The sequence below is a fragment of the Pelodiscus sinensis genome, chromosome 10 (genome assembly GCF_052426305.1).
Source record: "Pelodiscus sinensis isolate ZL-2025 chromosome 10, ASM5242630v1, whole genome shotgun sequence".
Classification (NCBI taxonomy): Eukaryota; Metazoa; Chordata; order Testudines; family Trionychidae; genus Pelodiscus; species Pelodiscus sinensis.
Genome location: NC_143061.1, coordinates 57,054,234 through 57,077,355, shown reverse-complemented (window position 1 = coordinate 57,077,355; position 23,122 = coordinate 57,054,234). Strand labels below are relative to the sequence as shown.

Sequence of the window (23,122 nt, the reverse complement as noted above, 5' to 3'; positions counted from 1 at the left end):
CTTCCTGGCAAGGCTAACGGCACTCCGTGGCGCTCTGGCAACACGCAGACCGCAGCAGCGCGAAGGATGTGGCCCCCAGTGTGCCGGGTGTGCCCCTATGTCTGTAACCACACTGAGATCATTTGAGGGACCTGCGGTCCCAATTTGTACCCAGTCCAAGCAGGTGTCTGTGGAATCAGAAAAGTAGCACTAGTGTGTCTCATTGTTTACACTTCTGAGCACACTTGTAACCAGGAACGAAGCCCTATTTCAGCACAACACAAACAGGCAGCTGCCCCCAGCTCTGCTACTGTACTGTGTTCCTTCCACGGTCACTGCTCTGCCTGCTGCTAGGGAGCCTCTTCCTGCAATGCACTGCAGCCAAGGTTGAGCTATGAGACGCCACCCTCTTTGCTTTCTGACCGCTTCCAACCTGCTGAGACTGGCCGTGTGCCCTGGGCTGGCTCGGCTCTGGCTTTGTGTCTGCACTGGCCCCTTGGCCTCAGCCCTCGCCCATACTGGAACAGAGTCACGGCCCTTTGCCCTGCAGGGCACTGCGCTCATACCCAAACCACTCAAAGCTGCAGGTGACGGGGAGAGAACTCAGCTGTGCCTCAAAGGCCGTAACTTCCAGGCCGTACACACAGCACAGAGGAGCAGTTCTGATTCCATTCACTATAGGGCAGCAGTGGTCTTTCTCCCATCCTGAGCTTCCCCCATCTCCCCCCACTGAGTTCAGGACTGCATTGCAAGGTGTGAATTCAGCTGTAGCTCAGGTTATACATCCTTAATCCTAGCTGGGTGAATCACAGATGCTTAAAAAACCCCAGTGAGTGGTCCTGTAGCACCTAGAGTAACAAAAATATATAGATAGAAGCAAGAGCTTTTGCAGGAAAAACCCACTTCTTCAGGAGAGACACGTTCACAGGCTGAGCTCCCTGAACCCTCCCACCCAATAATGCCTGAGTGGTGGCAATACTGTCCCTTCTCAGAGGGAGTAGCTGAAAGGGTGTTTGCTCATGGCCTGGTTAGGGACCGTTGCTTGGGCTTGTTTTAGAAATGCCTCCGCACTTGTGACAGCTAACCTAGCACTAGCCATGCCTGGAGAGCCCCTGGCACAAGCAGGAGTGTAGTGTGCTCACTATGCACGTGGCTTTCCTGTCCTGGTGGATTATTGCTCCCTTGTAAGGTGAGGGCGCCCCCTCGGCCCCACACTGATCCCGATGGCATTCACTCAGCCAGAGAACCACCCTCACAGTGGGCGCTGCTAGGAGAGCTGGCGAGAGTCCATGGCACAGTGAGTGATTCAGAACCCCTGCTTGGAAAGGCTGCTGCAAGCCCCCTAGTCCTACCCCCGCGGTCACAGGTGAGTTGTCACAGCCCTGCAGCTGGCAGTGCCCATACCCTTTTTGATGCCTTTCCTAGAGATGATTCAAGACTTTGCTGAGTGGCCTGCAGTTCTCTGCCCCTCCCCCCACACACAACCTGCAAACAACAGAGCCAAGTGGCTTTGCCAGGTGTAGAATTTGCTCTCAGCTCATTTTACATGCCCAGCATAACCCTTAGGCCCCCATAGGAGCTAGCGGAGGCAGTCAGCCTGCAATAGCATCCAGGAACCCAGTGCCCCATGCCCAGCTATCTCTTGGCTGCACAGGCGTGTGTGGGATGGGGGAGGCCCTGCCAATGGTTGGCTGAGTTAGATTCACTTGGTTACTGACTGCTGAGTCTCAAGGGGGCGTCCCATAGACAGGCAAGAGGCCACACACTGACTGCCATCTGCATTGCTTTGCTTTGAGGGAAGGCTGGAGGGTTTATTTCCCATGACTTCATCTACAAGGCCAGTCCTTCTGATGGGGGCGCGCGAGCAAACAGCTTGGCTACATCAGTCTGCTGGGCGCTGTTGGCCAAGGGCGTGACACAAGAGCTCAAGAATGAGGATTAGATTTCACTGGAGTGTGGCGAAGAAGACGAGTCCAGCGTTCCACTCTCCCTGAGCCCTTGCTGTGCCCATACATCTGTCCCATCTGCGACGCCTCAACAGTGCCCCGCAACACAGCCCTTACGCTAAACACCGGCTGATGGCTGAGGAAGGGGGATTCTAAACTGGCGCCGGTTGCTCTCTATGCCAAGTGTGCATCCTGCAGGACCTTTGGGCTCTGTGGCACGGCAGAAGGCCACGCTAGGGGTCAGCCCACACTGTTTTCATTCACCAAGCATGAGTAATAATGGCCCCGCCTCCGTGCCATGCAGCAGTGAGCGCAGGCACAGCGATACCATTACACGTGGATTTGCTGGAGACTAACCCAATTAGCTCTGGCCCTCTGGCAGCCCCTATGACATCATTAGTACTGCTCACTGTTTAGGAAAACAACTAGGTCACATGGCAACAAGCCCAAGTCAGCTCCATTAGCCTCCAGCCAGAGCATCATCCTGCTGGAGGTGTTTAATGATGTCACAGGCCCGAGCGCCTGACTGTCAGCTGACTCAGTCCACTGTGTTGCTCCAGGGCGACCAAGCGCCTGGCCCTAATGCCTAGGGATCTAGAATCCCATTTACTCAGGTAACCGGTTAAACACACCCTTGCCTGCAGTGCACGTCTGTGGGCAGGCCGGGCTCCCCATGGATGGGGGCTGCTCCAGCTGGACTGGCGCACCGCCCCCACAGCATGCCGTCAGGCTGGCGCAGCCCTTGCCTCCAGCCCTCTCAGGTTAACAATTCACAGCCCTAGCTGTGGCTATAGTGATCGCTCCCCTGGTAGCCGCTGTTCCTTGGAATTACTCTCCCTGCCAAGTGCACTAATGTTCAGCAACCCTAGTTAGCCCTTGGGTAACGGTCTCTTGGGGACATCCTGCCCCGAGTACCAGCGCCACGCCGTTACCGTGGCAGCAGGTAAGCACACACACGCACTGATCCTCTGGCTAGAAGAGTGGGGGCCGTGCTGACACACACTGGCTGTGTCTACGCCTGTCTACACTGGCCACGAGTATTTGTGCAAGAACACTGACGTTGTAATGTACAAAATCAGGGCTTCTTGCGCAAATACTCTGCCGCTCCTGCTCAGGGATAAGCCCTTTTGTGCACGTATTCTTGTGCAAGAGGCCAGTGTAGACAGTAACGTTAATTTCTTGCGCAAGCAAGCCCGATGGCTAAAATGGCCATTGGAGCTTTCTTGCGCAAGAGAGCATCTACGCTGGCACGGATGCTTTTGCGCAAAAGCAAATCTTTTGTGCAAAGGCACATGCCAGTATAGACACTCTCTTGTGCAAATACTTTTAACGGAAAAACTTTTCCATTAAAAGTATTTGCGCAAAATCATGCCAGTGTAGACGCAGCCACTGTGAACAAGGCTGCTGCCATGTGGGAATGCAACCCCAGCACAGCTACACACAGGCACTGCCTGCAGGCAGATGGCCAGGAGCTGTGTGCACAGGCCAGCTTGCTCAGGAGTGGAAGCGGGTGACTTCTGAGCTAGCTGAGAGGGAGAGAAACAGCCCATGCAGATCAAGGGAAAGATTCCCAGCAGGCGCACTGGGCTTTAGCCCAGTCCCGTAGGGTGCAGCAGGCTAAGAGCCCTGCGTGGTGCACAGGATACGAGCAAGGGTACGGGAAGAAAAGAGCTGGCACTTGGTGATCTAAGAGATCAGAGGGGCAGGGAAGGGTGTCAGGGTCACTGGGGAAAAGAGGCGCAGAGCTGCCGTATTTTGACAGTGGGGAAGGAGACGAGGGTGGCTGGAGCGAGATGGTTACAGTACTCATGGCGGGGGGCAGAGGCTGGCCCAGGCCTGTAGCAGCAGGGGCCATAGGGACAGGACAGACTTTGAGTTGATATGGAGCACAGCGGCACAAAGGGGTTGTGATTGCAATGCATTGTTCTCTATGTACCATTGGCTGCTGTTTCTTCCACCGCAGGTTTGGCTCCAAGTTGCTCATGCCGTGTGTGACAGGGCACTATTTGTGCCGTCTGGCTGTTCCTGTCACAGAGTGGCTGGTCCCATTGTATGATGCAGATCCAGCGCCTCGGTGCCAGCACCAGTGCCCCAGTTTGGAGAATTAAGGGGGGTGGCATTCCAGTTGGAGAGCTGGGGGAGAGAGGTCTTGGCAGCAGGACAGGAGAAAGCCAAAGATGCGCCTGGGTGTGGTGGCAGATGCCAGTGTGGTATGTGCTACATCAGTGGGCTGGAACCTGTTGGATTTTAAGGCCTGCATGCACTGGCGGTGAAGCCTTTGGTTGTGCATTATGTAGTTTGTAACAATCTGACCTCAAGGTGGTATAAAGGGAAGAGCCAATTATGCTGATTGTAGGGGGCCAAGAGGGGATGTGGGATTTAATTCTGCTGTTAGGCCCCCAACCACAAAGCGGTGCTCAGAGATAAGGGGGGATAATTTGCCATCACATCAGTCATATGCAGTGGCAGATTAGCCACTGGGCCAATGGGACCTGTGCCCAGGGACCCCAGCCAATTGGGGGCCCTGAAATACTGGGCACCCCTGCTCTTGATCTGCTCTTCCTGCCCAGTGCCCCTGCGGGGGAGCAGGGTCAGAGCAGAGCCTGTCCAGCATGCCTTCTGGGGAGCATGGTCAGGGCATGGGGATTTGCCCCAGTCTGCCAGCTGGGGACCAGGGGAAGCCAGCTCCCAGGGAGCCGAGTGCCACCTTGCAAGTACCCAGGTAACCACTGATGGATACACAGTTACTTAACTACATGCATTTAACATCCCTACTTTTAACCCAAAGCCCCAAGGAAGGAGACTCCTGGCTTCAAACTTGGCCCAGACACGTCCACGCGCTAGGCAGGGTTGATTCCACTCGAGGATAGCCCTGGCCATTGTTGCTGCCTAGTCGGGAGAGGGGACCTAGGAAACTGAGCAGGTTCGCACCTTCCTAAGAGTGCAGCACCCGCCAGCGTGGCACAGCCCTCGATGCTCCTGGTAACTGGAGGCAAGATGGCTTTGTGGTGCTGAGTGGAGCAGTCCATGCCCACCACAGCCCTGTCCAGTCTAGCCCTAGCCAGGGGGCACTGGCAGCAAGGGGCTGGGGAGCTCCAGGGGGAAGTGATGCAGAGCCTCCAGCTGTCCCCTGAGCACCAATATCCGATGGCCCCACTGAGGCATTGCATAGCACCTGCAGAGCCCCGGCTGAACAGGGCCATCGTCCCTGGGGATGAGCAGGTGGCCAGAGGCGCAGTGAGGGTTGAAAGGAGCCTAGAGGCTGCTGTCTGCACCTTTGCTTCCAAGCCCTTGCAGGGGCCCTGCACATGGCATGCATGGCTGAGCCGCTGAGCAGCTGCCACAGAGCCTCTGCACATGGCTCTAGCTGGAGGAGCCAGGGGCTGGAGACGCTTGCACCTAGCTCTGGGAGCCAGCAGGGGGCTCTCTGGCTCCCAGGAGTGCCTATGAGGCGGGGAATTCAAGCTTATTAAAAGGAGTGGATGCAAGCGGGACTATCAGACGGAGACAGCCCAGGGCTGCTGCGCCGGGAGCAGAGCCCCCAGAGAGAGGTGGCGGTGCGCCAGGCACAGGCTTCTCTCACGAGCCTCAGTCCTGGCCAGGGCCAGGCTGGCGAGAGGGCCACCAGCAGAGAAAGTGGGCATCCCCTGGCCCCGCCAACCGTGACGGGAAGGAGCACAGGAGCTGCTGGGCAGAGACTGTTACTGCTCCAAAGGCAGCCCGAGAAAGGAGGCAAGCAAAGCACAGGAGGGGACCCGCTCCCAGCTGGACTCAGCCCGTCAGTGGCTTTTTAAGCCCACCCCAGACTCCTGGTCTGAGCTCTCATGACCAGATTGGAGGGGCAGTGCTCTGAAGTGCAGGAGCATTTCTCTAAGGGGCCCCTGAGCCTAAACAATGGACGTTCTCCTCCCAGAGCAGGGTGCAGTGTGCCCTCCTGGAGCCAGGTGGCTTAGCTGTTGAGGGCCGATCTGTCCTCTGAGCTGGCACTGAGGGGAGGTGAGGCCTGACATTGCTGACGTATCTCTTCCCCCAAACACGCCGCTCTCGACGGGACACAGTCTGATTTCATTCTGCTCCTACGGACAAAGCCTGGCTGTGGGTGGCCAGAAAAACTCTGGCTCGCAGAGAAAAAGCACCACCTCATTGGTGCCTTGTGTTAAAGGATGGCTGGAGCCCTCCCTGCCAGCTGCTGGCTCCTATTATTGTGTGGGGGACTCCTGGCAGTGGCCTCATGCATTGGCTCAGTGGAGTCAGAAAAACTCGGAAGCAGAAGAAGCCGAGAGAAGAAATCCCAGTGGAATGAGTATCCCACAGGCCAGGGGAAAAGCAGCCTGGCTCTGCCTGCATCTAACGACCCGGTAAGCACTTCTACCTGCATTTAGTTCTAGGGAATTGAGTACAGATCTAAACTCAGGGCAACCAAAGCAGGAAAGTGGGTAAATCGCAGAGAATCGAATTTCTGATCTGGGTGAATGCCGTTGTGTAAAATCTACTTGGGGGATTTGAGTTATTACACTTGTTTTTCTGTCAGTGAGCAATCGACATTTGCCATGAGACTGCATTGAGAACCTAGCACAGTGAGGGGGCAAAACCAACCCTACTGACCCTGAGAGCAACCCTACTGACTCATAAAATATTAGCCTGTGCCCTGAATCTTTTCTAGCTTTGTCTTAAATAGTTTTCAGAGCAACCATGTTCTCAGCTCTGCTGGTAATATACAACCACAGGGTTTGTCTTGCAGCTTCGAGGCTGCCTCTGATAAACTGTCACACAAAAGTCCTGCAGTGGATGGACCTGTGGCCACCTACCCAGCAATCTGTCTCCAAGTACAGATGCTCCAGAGGCAGGGGCAAGAATCCTCGTCATGAACAATTATGGAGAGACAGTTTCTTCCTTTCCCCAGCAGTTAGTCATGGCTCTTATCTTGAAACATTAGGTCTGAGCACCCTTTCAAGTGTTGCATGCTAGCTAATATCACCATTGATGTCCTTCTGGTTAACCATTAATCCTTAGTTCAGTTCAGCTACGTTCTGGTCCTCACTCAGACCATATGGTAGGGATGTAAAATCCTGTTTCAAATGTTAATCAGTTAAACTACATGTTTAACCAGTTTACCAGCCTGCCCAGTGGGCACAGGGCAGTGTGCCTGGCCAGGCTGCAGTAGCCTCCCCCACTGCTCACTGCACACCTCAGGCGGAGGCTGCTGCAGCCTTCTGGACGCTGGTTAACCCAGAGATTAGCTGGTTACCCCTTTACATTCCTACCCTGTGGCAATCAGTTCTGTAAATCCTTGGATCGCTTTTTAAATGGGCAGCCTTTCACTCGCCCTTCATTCTTATGTTACAAAAAAGCAACTGTGAGTTCCTGGCTGCCCAAATCCAATGGGCTACATGCAGGGTTGACTGTAAGAAGTGCCGATAAGCAGGTTTGAGAGAGGCTGAGATAATTTAACCCAAGAGGCCAGGAGAAGGCTAGTTCTCCATCACCAAATCTGCAGCAATAATCCCAGAAAATGGAAGTGAACGTTCAGACACCAACCCCCACATCCCTACACGAACGCAGAGAAGCGCGGAAGGAGAAAACTGCAGCCCTCATTGAATTGCTCTAAGAGGAGCCCTAAACTGCAGCCCTCCCACATTCTGTCCTGTTGGAGCAGCTGACGGGTCGGGAGAGACAGTCCTTACCGGCCTGAATCCATGTCCAGTTACCTGCTCATGCAGTAAAGTGCTATTGGCAGGGTGAACTCTCTCCTGGGTGAGAGCAGTGCTGCTCAGAGAGAGAATTTCTCACCCTAGTTCCTATGCTCTCAGATCAGGGGAAAGCTGGAAGCTGCATCCACTAGATCAGTGGCTCCCAACCTTTTTATACTGGGGACCAGCAAACCCATTCACAAACTTTGGGCAAACAGGTAACATTTTATTTACATATTTGCATATTCATTGCCAGTCCTAACCCCCCCACTCCTTGTGCCAGCCAATGACCCAACCTCCCCATGTCAGCCTCCCACCACCAGACCCCCCCAGTGCCAGCCTCCTGGTTCCAGACCCCCACTGCACCCAGCCTCCCACCAGTGCCAGCCCCATCCCCAGAGCCCCCCAGTGCCACCCCTGCCCCCATAGCCCCTCCACACTAGCCCCACTCCCAGATGTCCCAGTGCCCCTCCTGTGTCAGCACCCTGCCTCTTACAGCCCGAGCTCCCCAGCACTAGCCCCACCCCCAGAGCCTTCCAGCACCTGCCCCCCACCTTTTAGAGCCCCCCAGAACTAGCCCCACCCCCGGAGTCCTCTGAGCCTGCCCTGTCCCCCTCACCTAGCCCTGCGCTGCCTCCCAGCTGCCAGCTGAGTGGTGCTGCCTGGGTGGCGGCTGCTCTATAGTTGCCGTGCCGGGCGCCACCTGGACCTCCCGCCGCGCCGCAAAGCGCTCTTCCACGTCCGGGAGGAGACCCCACCTCTGCCCGGCGCAAGCTGGCTGAGAGGTGGGGCAGGACACCCTTCTCCCAACAACCGCGGGGGAGCAGCGTACCCCAGAGCCATCACGGCCTGGCAGCAAGGGGTCAGGCTGTGGCCCAGCGATTGGGAATCGCTGCACTAGATTGTGAATGGGTGGAAAATATCTGGTTAGTGATGCCAGCTGCTGCTGTTGGGCAGGCATTTTATTTTATATCCTCCCCAGCCCCAGGGGCCTTCACTGGCATCACCCCAACTATGCCCCTACACGGGACTCAGGAGATTCGCGGAGCCCAGCTAGGGCAGCTTGTCGAATCGTCAGCACTGAGGCACTTTAACTGCTAAAACATGGTTGACCTGGGGGTTCTGCCAGCAGGTCCTGCTCCGAGAGGCTGGGAGAATCCACAGTGCATGTCACTGTGGATGTAAAGGCAGGTGAAAAGTGGGCCAGCTGTGAGTCTAGCCATGGCAATGAGTTGAGATCTTTAGGCTATGCCCAACTGCAGCAGCTGTGCACAGAGCACGTGTTTAAAACACAACGCCGGCATCATGGCAGTGCTGCGCCATGAACTGCGCATTAAAAAGTCAGCTTCTGTGATCACGCAGGTCTGTTCTTACCCCAAATCAACTTGCAAGGAAGCTCAGCACTGCCCTGTTGAATATGCAGGCTTGGAAGGGTTTGCATTTTCTTGGTAAATCTCGGTTTTGCCACACACACAAACCAAGCAAACAGCACTTCCACTGATGGTCACTGACATTTACAGCTAGCAAAGTAAGAAGAATGCTGCCTGCGAAATTATTTGAATTTTGATTTAAGCCTATTTACATTGCATTGTTTGCCACAGGATATTTACAATTTGTGATTTAACAGATGGCAAGCTTTAACTTTTGGAATTACAATATCTGTTGGCATTAGCAGACACCCCACCACCATATTCTGCAAATGTGGACATTTAAATTGCTAAAATTAAACAAATGGTTACAAATAAACATTGATAATATTCATCATAAACTGAGTTCTTCCCAGCCTATGTATACACTTGGGTACCATGGGTGTATGCATGTCCTGCTTTTCTAAATAGCCCTTAACCTGTTCTTTCTCCACTGAGGGCTGCCTACTCCCTCCCCGTACTGCACTGCCTAGTGCAGCAGTGTGGGAGCTGACCTTGTCTGTGAAGACAAAGGCAAAAAAAGCCTCGAGTACTTCTGCTTTTTCCCACATCATCTGCCACTAAGTTGCCTCCCCCATTCAGTAAGTCACCTTCTTGTTGCTAACATACCTGTAAAAACTCTTCTTGTTATCCTCCCAGACAAATATGTCAAATTGACCTAATTTCCTTCTTTGGCAGCGTTAGCGGCTAGTGGGGGAGCTGTAGATATGATATGTCTGGATTTGTAGTAAGGCTTTTGACACAGTGCCACATGACATGCGCAAATTACAGAAATGCAGTCTAGATTAAACTGCCAGAAAGTGGGTACACAGCTGATTGAAAGATCACAGCCAAAGACTCCTTATCAGCTGTTTGCCATCACACTGGGAGGGCATATCTAGTGCAGTATAGGGTTGCCAAATGGTTTCACAAAAAATACTGACCCCTCCCTCCAAAAAACCACTGAGGAAAAAATTCTATTGAGCAAAAAAACACCCAAGGACCAAAATGCAGCCGTGGCCCCTTTAATTCCTGGGCTGCTCCCCCCTCTCTCTGCCCCAGCCAGCGCGAGCTGTGCTGCATGTCCCAAGCAGCCGTCTGTCAGGCGCCCGAGCTGGGCCTCAAGAAAAACAGAAAATACTGGACATTTTAGAGGTCTGGTATTTTCTGCATTTTTTTACTAGACGGAAGGCGCAAATACCAGCCTGTCTGGTTCAATACCGGACACCTGGCAACCTTAGGCAGTACTGCAAGGGGTCTGTTCTGGGTCTGGTGCTAGCCAGTATTTTCATGAATGACTAGGTTAATGGACTGGAGAGTATGCTTATACAATATTGGGGGGGACACCGACCTGGCACGCTGGAGGAGAGGGTTAGAATTAAACGTGATCTTGGTGAATTGGTCTGAAATCAACAAGTTGAAATTTGTTAAAGACAAGTGCACAGTACCACACTATAAGGAAAAAAAATCTAATGCATAACTACAAAATGGGGACTCACTGGCTAGGTGGTAGGACTGCAAAAAGTATCTGGGGATTTTATAGTGGTGTACAAATGTAATTAAGCTGACCAGTTGGAAAGGGTACTAACTGGAGAGTCCATGGGAAAGCAACACATTTATAACAAGTTTAGACTAATGTATGAGGAAAAGTTTTTTAAAAAAAGTGTGGCTGTGTCTAGACTGCATTCTGGACCTTTTTCGTAAAAGGGATGTAAATAGACATATCGCAATTGCAAATGAAGCGGGGATTTAAATCTCCCCCGCTTCATTAGCATAAAAATGGCTTCTGCTTTTTTCCAGCTTGGAGCTTTGCCGGAAAAAGCGCCAGTCTAGACGCGGATCTTTCGGAAAAGGCTTTGTTTTCCAAAAGATCCACATCTAGACTGGCGCTTTTTTCCGGCAAAGCTCCGCGCCGTAAAAAAGCGGCAGCCATTTTTATGCTAATGAAGCAGGGGAGATTTAAATCCCTGCTTCATTTGCAATTGCGATACATCTAATTTGCATCCCTTTTACGAAAAAGGGATGCAGTCTAGACACAGCCTGTGTGTATAGTCATGAGAAAAGACATCTAAGGACAGCCTTGATAACAGTCTTCAAATATGTTGCGGCCACATTTCTCAAACTGTGAGTCCTGACCCCCCGCAGCAGGTTGCGAGGAACTTTAGAGGGAAGGTTGTGAGCAGCTTAGCGGGGGAGGGGGGGTGCAGTATCACAAAGTTTGAGGCTCACCCCCCCGCATTAAGAGCTGGTATAGAGAGGACAGGGATCGGTTATTCTCCATTGGCACTGATGATTGGACAAGCAGGAATGAAATTAATTTGCAGCAGGCAGGATTTAGGTCAAGTGTCCATTCTCACGCTAGTGAAGGTCTGGAATAAGCTCCCATGAGAGGATGTCCAACCTATTCTTAGAAGCCTGCAATGATGGGGCTTCCACAAACACCCGGCAGGGATGCTCTAGAAGCAGTGATGCAGGATGGCACCCGCCTGTGTCCCAGCTGCCCAGATACCCATTGCTTTCTGTGTGCTTGTTCTGGTATCACTCACAGGAACCTGTCCCTGAGCAGCCACGCAGCATTGACCCCCGGGACGCTTGGATGCTCTTTATGAAACAATCAAACAAAGGGGTGAACAGCAAGAAACGGGGCAAAGGCAAATCACAAACACTCAAGGTACCGTGTCACACACCAGTATCTGTGCAACTCAGCCTAGGGAGCCCTGGCCCAGACCCATTGTCACCTTCCCACAAAAGATTCTGGATCTGCTGCAATGCCACCCCCCCACAAGCTGCAATCTGTGCCAGCTGCACTCTTCCCCCCCCCCCCCCGGGCTCTGCCATGGGCCCACTGTGCCCTTCTCCACAGAGCGCCTCAGCCTCCGCCCACTGAAACCCACCCCGCATGGAGAACCCTGGCCCAGGCCCTCTGTGCCACCCCCCAGTGAGCCTGGTCGGGGCTGCCTGCATGCCAAGTGTAAAGCCCTGTTCCTTCTGAGCCCAGAGACGACTGAGGGAATGGGGCTGAAAACACTGACCCGCCCAGCAGCGGTGCCAAACTGCTGAGATGCCAGCAGAGTTGAGCAGAGGCTGGTGCCCTTTTGGGCAGTGGGAAGGGGAGGGGTGTCAGGGTGCTGGCACTGTGGGATGGAGTCATTCTTATGCCCATTCCCAAGGGCAAGTCATGCCTGACCACTCGGATTGCCTTCTAGCACAAACCAACTGGCTCTATGCCTATGGGGGACTGGTGTGCGTGAGACCTTGACTTTAGCAAAACTTTTTATACGGTTGGGACAGGTCGTGACCCCTTTGGGAGTGTCACCCCCACTGAGGCTGCTTTCCCTGACAGCCTGGGCACCCTGTAACACCGTCTTGCTGCCCTCGGTTCTTCAGCCTGCTTCCACCCAGACGCAGCGACAGGGCCATACCCCAAGGCTGCAGACACAAACTGAAAGCAGCACAGTGAGAGACCCGTATCATCAGCCTCAGTGGGCCGTGATCAATGGCTCACTAGCTAGTTTTCACCTGGTATCAAGTGGAGTGCCCTTGGGGTCAGTTTGGGGTTGGTGTTCCCAGTGGGGCAGGTGGCAGAATGAGGAGCAGTGGGCTCACGTTGCAGTGGGGGAGGTCTAGGTGGGATATTAGGAAAAACGATTTCCCTAGGAGGGTGGGAAGCGCTGGGCTGGGGTCCCTGGGGGGGGGGGAATCTCCATCCCTAGCGGGTTTTAAGGCCTGGCTTGACACAGTCCTGGCTGGGATGATTGAGTCGGGGTGGTCCTGCCTTGGGCAGGGGGCTGGACTAGTCTCTTCTAGCCCGTACGGTCTGTGAGTCATTGGCTCTACACTCGCTGCACCCTAATTTAAGGGCAAATGGAACTGACCAGCTCTGTGCTCTGTCTGGGGTTCTAGTTTGGCCTGCCAGGCCCACCAGGTCCCCCTGGCCCTCAAGGGCCTCCGGGAGCTCTGGTGACACCAGAAGACTTGCTGAAGGACTTCCGGCTGCTGCTGAAAGGTATGGTGTGAAAGTGAGTGCCTGGGCTGAGTGCATCTCCACAGCCACGGCCTGCTGGGCTGGAGAACTGGGTGCCCCATGCTGTAGGGCGTGTAACGCCGAAGGGGCAAGAGCTTATGTCCTACTGGGGGGAGAGGTCACGTTGTGACCCTGATCTTCCCCCTCGGGGGGAACGGTAAGGACAGTGCGTGACTGCTGTCTGGTGCATGTGGGCAGGAAGTTGGCATGCAGTGCTGCGTAGTGTGCCTGCCCAGCCACCGGCACCAGAGCAGGGCAGAAAGGGGGGATGTGCTCAGCCAGACAAACTCCAGCCCCAGGAGCAATGTGTGTGTTCAGTGTGTTGGTGACTTCAGCACAATTTTCCAGCACAGAGTTTTATACCCCCCCAAAGTGTGCATCAGGATCTGACTAGCTCACACCTCAAACATACACATCCTCCGTCACAAATAATAGTTGCTAGCACATCTTGGTGATGAGCTATGTGCGTGTGTGCTCGCGAAGAGATCCTAGCCCAGGGCTCATCAACACGTGGCCCGTGGGCCACAGGCTGCCTGCTTGGTTGCGGCTGCAGTTTGGGTTACTGTGTGGTTTGGGTTGATGTGTTTTAGTAGTTCAATTCCTGGACTGTTGTGAAGCCAAAACAAAAAAGGCATCAATAGAATGGGCTTCTGTCGAGATGCGTTTTAGTAGTTAAAGTCCTGGCCTGTGCTCATTCAAAGTGCTGTCATAGGGGTGCCAATCGGGTAAATATTACATTGTATTAACAGCAGAACTGACCGAAATGGGGCCTGTGCGCTGTGTAGTCTTGCCTTAATCTTTGTGTTCATGCCCGTCAGTCTGACGGAGATGCTATTCACACAGCCCGTCAGTCTGACGGAGATGCTATTCACATAGCCCGTCAGTCTGACGGAGATGCTATTCACATAGCCCGTCAGTCTGACGGAGATGCTATTCACATATATATTTGCACGTCTATGCACCCACACGTAAGTTGCAGCCCTCGGCATGTGCTGTGGGTATCATTGTGGCCCCCGGGCTTCCAAAGTTGAGTAGCCCTGGTCTAGCCCCAAATCCAACCCCTGTTGCGGTCTTTGGAGAGTCTCCCTGACTGCTGTGGTAGGTGTGTACTTGTGCATCACACACTCATTCCCTGTTTAATCTCCAACACCTCAGAGTTTTTTGGCTCAATCCTCAGAAATCAAATTGATCTACAATTAGGACCCCCAAAAAACTAATATCCCGATCCTAGTTTCAACGCGGCAATGAAAACCAAGGGGCACATTCTCCACCAAACATCACTGCTGCTTAAAATGACCAGACAGAACATTTGTTGGGATCGCGCTCATGAAGGTGGGATGACTGAGTCTCACCTAACAGTGCCAGCTGGCTGGGCTTTGACTAGCATTCACACAGGGTTCACCCTGCTTCCACTGACATCAGTGGGAGCATTGGTTGTAAAAACCCTTTGTAAATCGGTGACTCCTAAAAGTGGTTCTCGTGTGGGGGTGTGCAATGTGTGGGGGTGTGTTTCCTCTCAGAGGCAGTAAAGGAGCGGGAGAGGATGAGCCTGGAAGCTTGCCAGGAAGGTGAGGAGGAGAGAGGAGAAGATGACATCCTGGCACTTGTTGCTGGTTCGTTGGCAAAGAGGCAGCCACAACATCGAGTGGAAGCAGCCTTCCACTGCCGGATACTGAGAAACCTGCCCATTGACCGGAGATCCCTGCAAGAGCTTCGCATCTATTACATAGTGAGTGGGGAGGGAGTGTGCCATGTGGCCTGGCAAAAGGCAGGCTCAGCATCATTGAGATGTTTTCCACATTTGCGCTGACTTTGCCAAATTGTTTTGGTCAAAAAAACAGTGTCCAAAACTTGGCATTTTCTAAACGAAACATTTTAAAATTTTCATTCAAAACAACTTTTTGTTTCAAAATGTCCTTTAACTTTATCTTAAAAGACTAATAAAAATGTTTAAAAATGACAAAGTGAAATATTTCAGTTTTGCCCAAATGAAATATTTTGTTTGATGATGTGAAGCAATTTCTTTTAGACATTTTGATTTGCTGAAAATATTATTTTTGGTTCAGTTTGAAATTATTCCCCCCGCAATTTAGGAGAATTGCTAAAAAAAAAGAATTCATTCCCAGAGCTATATTTCCAGCATCTGAGCTCTCAGAGTGAGGTGAATAGAACTTCGATCCAACCTCCATGGAAGTCTATGCAGAAATTCTCATTGACTTCAGTGGCCATTGGATTGGGTCTTAACCTCTCAAATGCCCCTGCAATTTGTGCCATACTATAGGGCTATGTCTACACTGCAGGCTTCTTGCGCAACAACTGCTTTGCGCACGAGTTTCTGCACAAAAATTCTTGCGCAAGAGCGCGTCCACACTGGCATGTGCTTTTGCACTAGAGTCCATGGCAGTGCGGACACGCTCTTGTGCAAGAAAGCTCTGATGGCCATTTTAGCCATAGGGGTTTCTTGCGCAAAAAACGTCTGTTGCCGTCCACACTGCCTTCTTGCGCAAGAGGGCTTATTCCTTGTGGGGAGAGGAATAACTCTTGAACAAGAAGCCCTCTTTTCCAATGCTTTACTGTAAATTTACTTGTGCAAGAATGCGCGTGCAGTGTAGACGCTCCACAAGTTTTTGCACAAGAACGACTGTTCTTGCGCAAAAAGCCTGCAGTGTAGACGTAGCCTAAGAGTGTGCGCCAGGCATCCAAGGGGGAGAGGAGAGGTACTTCCACTCAGCCTCCTAGCCAACTGCAGATCAATTAAAATCCCCAGACAAATATTTGTTTATCAATGAGTATGTACCAGTAACTTAGTATACAAAAATATTACAGGGATGGTCTAATTAGCCCCAAAATAAAGCTTTCCCAACCAGCAAATTCAGAGCTAAGATTAAAAATACATGAAATCTAGATAAGGTAGAACCTCAGGCATGGCAGTTATTTGTAACTCTGATCAAAATTTGACTTTTTTTAAAAATGTACAACATCCCATGGACTTAGCACAGCTTGGAAACTTAACTATGCAGAATGAAAATGCTTTTCACCATCTTAACTTACACGACACAAGCACAGAAACAGTTTCCATGCCTCATCGAATCATTTTTAAAATCGTCGTCAGATCTTTCCCCCTTTTTAAACACAGAACTCTACTAGATTTGCTTTTTGGGGGGGTGGGAATGTCAAAACCTGGACAGCTGGCAATCCTCGCTTTCGAGAGTCTTTCTGGCTTGCGGGCATTATGGGATGGATAATTCTGAGTGCCAAACACATTTGAAAACAATCTCAGATACTCTGGGAACCAGGAAACACGACAAATGTGCCAATACATTGCTAGCCCTGGCCTGCACTCAGGGGACTCGACCCGGTATAGCTCTGTGCTCCCGGATGGGGCTGGTACCGCTAGCTCTCGGAGCCCAGAGCCGAGGCTCGGCAGTGCACACCCTGCGCTCGTGGCAGCTTGAAAGGGCTGTCACAATAGCAACGGCGGTGGCCAGGAGCCTCGGCCCCTTTAGAATCACCAGGGCCCAGGGCAATGCCCCCGCTCCGGTCTGTCATTTTACCGGTATAGCCATGGCAGCGAGAGGCTGAGTGTCCACAGCCGCAGTCTGGGTGCTGCGACCACCGTGTGTACTGCTACAGCAACAGGCCCATCAGCTGAGTGCCCACTGCAATAGGCAGAGCTGGCTTGGTGTCTCCCAGCATGCCCAGTTGTGACTTTCTCTGTTACTAGCCTCAGAAAGAAGGAGTGTTCTACCGAGGCCTGGGGCTGAACCTCACCAGTGGCCAATATACTGCGCCTGTCACGGGGTACTACACCTTCACCGCCACCTTGCACATCGGTAAGCTTCCCTATGGGCCTTCACAGCGTGGTGCTGCTGTTGAATCCTCCAGGACTCTGTGGACCACAATTCGTGCTGGTGGGAAGCAGCATAGCTCCAGTGCAGTTACTGAGCTTCCTCCCACTGGAGCTGAGGCCCAGAACCTCAAAAGGTACAATCAGCCTAGTTCCACTGGAGTCGGTGTACAGTGGGTGTGCCTTGGTGCAGTCCCACTGATGACCACGTATCTACCCCAGCTATAGCCCAGACGCAGCTAACTGATCAGAACGTTCTGACTGGCGAGCTCTGTGAGCGTGTCTAGCCGCCCCAGAGGCTGAGGCCTAAGGCTGTCCCTTTACAGGGGTTCTGTTCAGAAGGGGAGAACAGCGTGTCCCTGTCTGATTCACTCTTCTGCATTTCTAGTTCACAGAGAACAACAGAGGAAGGGGCCCCAGCGTGCAAGAGATCGCCTGCGGGTACTGATCTGTGTCCAGTCACTGTGTCAGCGCAACGTGTGAGTGCACCTAGTAGAGGCATGCTCTCCCTGCTAGCGCAGCCAGACAGGTTTTACAGGGAACAGACGTTTTTCTCTGTCCATGTCTGGAAGAAGAGTGCACGTAAAGCAGGGGCTCACAGTGCCCTGGCCTAGGGCCAGGCCTCACTGTGGCTGATAGGACCTGGTGGAAAATTCTCTATGTCGGGGAAATTCCAGGTGGCCTGATCCTCTGTAGCAGCTTCCACATCATCCCCGTTCCCAGCCCAGCAAGTGAAATGTTTCAATAATTAAGGGCGTGGGGGAGGGGGGAGCAGAATTTTCATTCCATGGGAAATTTCAGCTTTTTCTTCTATTTCAGAATGAAATGTTTAAAAAAAAAAATCAGAATGTCCTTAGGAATAGAAATGCCAATTTCAATCTGCTCTAATCACACCCATGGTCTGTGGGCCAGATTCATAGCGAGGTTATGGGCTTGTCTACACGAGGACCTTAGAGGAAGGTGCCTCAGAATGAACTTTTAATGTGGTGTCTCCTGTCAGGGTAGGTAATCTACCTCCCTACAGGGCAGTAGCTAGAAGGACAGGAGTATTTGCCCATTGAATCAGAGCTGTATGCACCAGGGCTGCGTCTAGACTAGCAAGTTTTTCCGCAAAAGCAAGTGCTTTTGTGGAAAAACTTGCCAGCTGTCTACACTGGCCGCTTGAATTTCCGCAAGAGCACTGACGATCTCATGTAAGAAATCAGCGCTTCTTGCAGAAATACTACGCTGCTCCCGCTCGGGCAAAAGTCCTTTTGCGCAAAAGGGCCAGTGTAGACAGCTCAGATTTGTTTTGTGCAAAAAAGCCCCGATTGCGAAAATGGCGATTGGGGCTTTTTTGCAGAAAAGCGCGTCGAGATTGGCCATGGATGCTAAATGGAAAAGCGTCCTGCCAATCTAGACGCTCTGTTCCACAAATGCTTTTAACGGAAAACTTTTCCATTAAAAGCATTTGCGGAAAATCCTGCCAGTCTAGACTTAGCCCAGGGCCACGTCTACACTGGCAGCTTCTTGCGCAAGAACTCTTCCAGAAGAGAGCGTCTCCACTGGCATGTGCTTTTGTGCAAGAGCATCCGTGCCACTGTGGACGCTCTCTTGCGCAAGAAAGCTCCAATGGCCATTTTAACCATTGGGCTTTCTTGCGCAAGAAATTCATGTTGCCTGTCTACACTGGCCTCTTGCGCAAGAACAGTTGTGCAAAAGGGCTTCTTCCTGAGTGGGAGTATCAGAGTTCTGGCACAAGAAGCCCTGATTTCATACAGTAGAACGTCAGTTTACTTGTGCAAGAACGCACGGCCAGTGTAGAGAGGCAGCAAGTTTTTGCGCAAGAGTGGCTGCTTTTGCGCAAGATCGCGCCAGTGTAGACACAGCCCAGGGGTTATGTTAGTTTAAATGCATTGCTCAGGGAAGTGGGAATTTTTCCACTCCCCGGCTCCAAGCGACTTAGCTATGCCAACCTAAATTTCTTAGTGTAGACCAGTCCTTGATGTCTCATGCATCTTACCAATATGCAACATAGACCACATCTGACTTTGATCCCTGGACAAAGAGATAACTGGTTAGTCAGTGAAGTCTGGATGGTACGCATTGCACCAGACACTTCAGTGCTGACATTGCTGTTTTTGTCTTCAGTTCTCTGGAGACGGTGGCTGGCTTGGACTGCAGTAGTGAACTTTTCACCATCTCAGTCAGTGGAATCCTATACTTGCAGGTAAACATGGGCAAATAAGTGAGACCAAGGGATGTTTCTTATGGGCAGACCCACCTCGTGCAGGATGCTACTGACATAAGAATGCAGCACAACTGGGCAGCTAACTTCCCACAACAATGAACTCTGCAGCTCTGCACAGCCCATGCGGACATCCCTGTTATTTTCAGCATGCTCGCTAGCTCAAAGCAAGTAGAATACCTACCCCCCTGCAATCACACCTCCAGTTGTGTTGCAGACATGCCCTAATTGAGCACAAGCATTCACAAGGGAAACAGGCGGCTATGTCCTTTTCCACAGAAAGTGCCATGCCTTGTGAGTGCTAATAGAACCAGCTGACAAAGAGGATGGTCACATGCTGTCTTTCCTCTGCAGCAGGGGGTTTGTTAGGTTTGAAAAGGCGAGATTATAGCAAAGCAACAGATAAGTTTCTGCATATCACTAGGGCTACTCCTCTGTTACAGCATGGTTCTGGGCATTGTTCAAGTGGGGCTGGAGAATGTACAAGATACATAGCAGAACCCTCATTATAACCATCACTTTCCCACTTGGTAACATTCTGCTGGATAATTCTGAACCATCTTATTTTGGAGTCTGGCTAAGCCTGCCTGAAACCAGAAGGTGCTATTGGCTCATAGCAACCTGTCCTGGCTGCTACACTGTCCCAAGTGAGCATAGCATTCTTCATGGAAGCCCTGCCCCCCAGCCACGCCATGCCACTCTAGGGCAGAACCCACGCTGGGTGTGATGGGAGAATACTTCCTCCCCTTTCAGCCTTTTTACAACCCCTTTGAAGCTGCCCTGTGCTAGACAGGGAATGTTTACATAGCACACCAAGTCCTGGGCTCTGACTCAGACTTAGGCCCCAGCCCATCATCATCTGGACCCAGGTTCTAAGACTTGCTAGAGCAGGGGCGGGCAATAATTCTCATAGGGGGACTGCTTAATGAATCTTGGTATGTGGTCATAGGCTGGCTCCACCCCCTGGAAGAGGCAGGGTCGGGGCAAGGCGGGGGACTAGCCTTTCCCCAGTTGTCTGGGGCCCAAGGCTTTGAAGTAAAAACACGGCAAAGGGATCACAACTCCCAGTCCTGCTGCTACCATGTTGCCTGGCAGCTGCCTAGGGTTGTTGCGGCTATTTAAAAGGTTCACGGCTCTGACACCTGCAGGGGTAGTGCTACCACTGGGAATCATGAGCCATTTAAATAGGATCTTGCTGCTTGAGCCGCTGCCTGGAAATTCAGTGGCACGGGCAGCAGGCTATAAAATAGGAAGCGACCCGCTGCAGTCTGTGGGCAAACCGCATCTTGCCCAGCCCTGTGCTAGAGGGTGGATCAGTCCAAGTCGCGCTGCATCTCAGGTCACGCCCCAGACCTGCAACACGTGGTCTGCATTTGCAGTATAGCTGAGTCCAGTACTTGCAGGGCCGGCTTGAGCCACTCCCGCGTTCGGGCAGCGAGCATGCGATGCAGACGCGGCTCTGGCCCTGGGCGCACAGCACAGGCATGGCCCTACCCCCTGCCACGCTGCGCACCTTACTGCTGCAATCAGGTGCGTGTCACCTGAGGGCAGCTGTAAGGGGCACTGCGTGGCCTGCGGCACCCCTTACAGCTGCCATCAGGCACCCCCCCCAGATTGGTGCCCCGGGCAGCCGCCCGGCTAGCCCCCCCCCCTTAATCCAGCCCTGACTACTTGTAGGCTCAGGCTTACAATGGTGAGTGACCACTCAACACAAGGCCGCTTGTCCAAGTCCCGCCCACTTGGACTTAGTGGTGCTGTGTGACCATCCCCCTAAGGGCAGGAATGAGGGATCAAAATGGCCTATGTTTGACATGAAAACATGACTTGAACTAGCTCAGCACAGCCTACATAGCTATTGCTCTGTAGACCTGATGCATTTACATAACACCCCTCTGTACTTGTGGCAGCAAGCTGGGCCTATTTTCACAGTCACTCATTTCTCCCTTTCAGGCTGGCCAGTATGCCTCAGTTTTTGTAGACAACGCCACAGGATCATCCCTCAGTGTTCAAAGTGGCTCGGATTTCAGTGCTGTTCTTCTGGGGGGGTGAATGCTTTCAAACCAGCTGCTCTTACATGCTCTAAGCGGAAATGGTTTCTTCAGCAGGAACCGACTTTGTCCCCTCCCACTCAAGGGCCCAAGCATACTGAGATCTGTTTCTACTACAAAAACAAGTCACCACCCTTTGCATAAGATCTCAAGCATCCAAAGACAGAGAGATGGAAAGAAAATTGGAAGCATGAAAAAGAGAAAAGGACTCACTAAATCCACTTCACTTGAATTTATGGCCAGATTTTGAGGCTTATTTTATATGGACAATTCAAACATGTCTGACTTCCAAAGCTAGACCAACTTTTATAAAGGAACCGCCCCCCCCACCCCCCGAGTACGTCTACACAGCACCATTATTTTGAAATAACAGTCTGCATCTACACAGCAAGCAGTTACTTTGAAATACTGTCAGGCTGAAGGACTTCTTACTCTGACTCCTGTAACCTTCATTGCACGAGGAATAAGGGAAGTCGGAGGAAGAGTGCTATTTTTCAAAGTTAGTGCTGGCTAGACGCTCCCAATTTTAAAATAAGCTATTTTGAAATAATTCGAAATAAGCTCTACAAATTGAGCTACATGAATTGCGTAGCTTAAGCCCGGCTGTGTAGATCCGCCCACACACGCACGGAGCATGAATGCTTAGGAAATGGTATTGAAAACGCCGTCAGTCATAGACTAGCTCTTTGGCATTTTCTATTCAATTTTTCAGCAGCCAACGCAAGATTACATATAGTGCTCTAGCTTTCTTGTAGCTTATCAGTTAAGGTTTGTCATCAGCAGACACTGGTATTTGGAAGTTAATTTTCAAAGTAGGGCAGTGTCCTGATAAGGCAGCAAACTAGCTAGAACATGAATTGCTATCCAACGATTTCCCACTTCCTAGGAACAGTGGCCTCACACCACCACCCATTTTCTGCCCATGGCACAAAGCCCAGTCAATGGGTGGTAGAGATACTCACCGTTATGCCTGGTTTTAGCCCTGATAACTCTAACTCTGATTAACCCAGTGAGACTATGTGCATAAATAAGAGCTGCAGAAAGGGACCCTAAATTAATAATAAAAGCAGGGAGAGAAAAAGATGCAGTCTCATTTCTTAATATCATATACTTAATTCCTTAGCTCCTGACTTTACAGATATCCTAGAGCTCCACTTTCATGATAGCAGAACTCTTAGTAAGTAGACACAGGTCTCAGCTCTCTCCAAATTATAGTTTTTCCACACAAAAAAGCATTCTCAGTCTGCTGGAGGAAATGCGTTCGCAGCACACTCTTCTCAGGAAACAAAGTTAACTTGGGGTAGAACATTTGCTGTGGGCAGCACTTCTACAAAATCTTTCAGGAAAAACCAACACAAGTTGTCTTTACATAAAATGCTAGTACGCTCTTGCATAATTCACTGGTACCTCTCTACTGCAAGGGAAGTCTAGCAACATGGCTGTAGCTGGCTCGGCTCAGCAGAGAAGGCTCAGGCTAGGGAGCTGAAACCTGGAGTGCAGACATGCAGGCTTGTCCTGAAACCTCATGAGAGGAAGGTCTCCAAGACAAGGCTTCAGCTTGAGCATCAACATCTATGCTGCAGGTTTTAGCCCCACAGCCCAAGTCAAATGGCCTGGGTTTTTCACTGCAGTGTAGCCATATCCTGTTGTCTTAGAAAAGCTTTTCAGGACTTGTCATTTGGGGCCCTGGTAATATACAAAGTAGAAAATAAATCCCATGTTAAAAAACAGTTGCAGCCAGTTCCGTTTATGGTTTGTAGCAACCTATGCCAAATTTCTGCAGTTTTTACTCTAGTTCACCTCTCTCTGGGTATGTCTACACTACAGCGCTATTTCAAATTACCTTAATTCGAAACAGTTCATTCGAATTAACGCATCTACACACAAAATCTATTTCGAAATAGCGCGTCCACACTGAGTGGACCCTGAACCGAGGTTAAGGCTGGCCAGAACCA

General features: G+C 51.6%; 1 protein-coding gene across 2 annotated transcripts; it reads left to right on the top strand.

The window, feature by feature from the left end:
- Window positions 1–3,662: 3,662 nt before the first annotated feature.
- On the top strand, window positions 3,663–21,365 carry ERFE (erythroferrone). 2 transcript variants are annotated; one of them, XM_075917872.2, is made up of 8 exons: window positions 3,663–6,283; window positions 11,570–11,692; window positions 12,925–13,027; window positions 14,566–14,774; window positions 16,770–16,878; window positions 17,281–17,371; window positions 19,023–19,101; window positions 21,222–21,365. In XM_075917872.2, exons 1-8 carry the CDS (start codon window positions 6,089–6,091, stop codon window positions 21,309–21,311), a joined length of 999 nt encoding a protein of 332 aa, XP_075773987.2. In that variant the 5' UTR covers window positions 3,663–6,088; the 3' UTR covers window positions 21,312–21,365. The 2 variants fall into 2 exon arrangements, with proteins under 2 accessions (XP_075773987.2, XP_075773986.1); XM_075917871.2 differs by having other exon boundaries at window positions 3,670–6,283; window positions 21,070–21,365.
- The last annotated feature ends 1,757 nt before the right edge of the window (window positions 21,366–23,122 follow it).

What these genes read in the sequence shown, in the direction of transcription:
- ERFE (XM_075917871.2), top strand. Translation starts at nt 6,089, where the DNA reads ATGGCTGGAGCCCTCCCTGCCAGCTGCTGGCTCCTATTATTGTGTGGG. An exon ending in CTTCCGGCTGCTGCTGAAAG is followed by an intron (nt 13,028 to 14,565) that starts GTATGGTGTGAA and finishes GTTTCCTCTCAG; the next exon opens with AGGCAGTAAAGGAGCGGGAG. An exon ending in CACCGCCACCTTGCACATCG is followed by an intron (nt 16,879 to 17,280) that starts GTAAGCTTCCCT and finishes CTGCATTTCTAG; the next exon opens with TTCACAGAGAACAACAGAGG.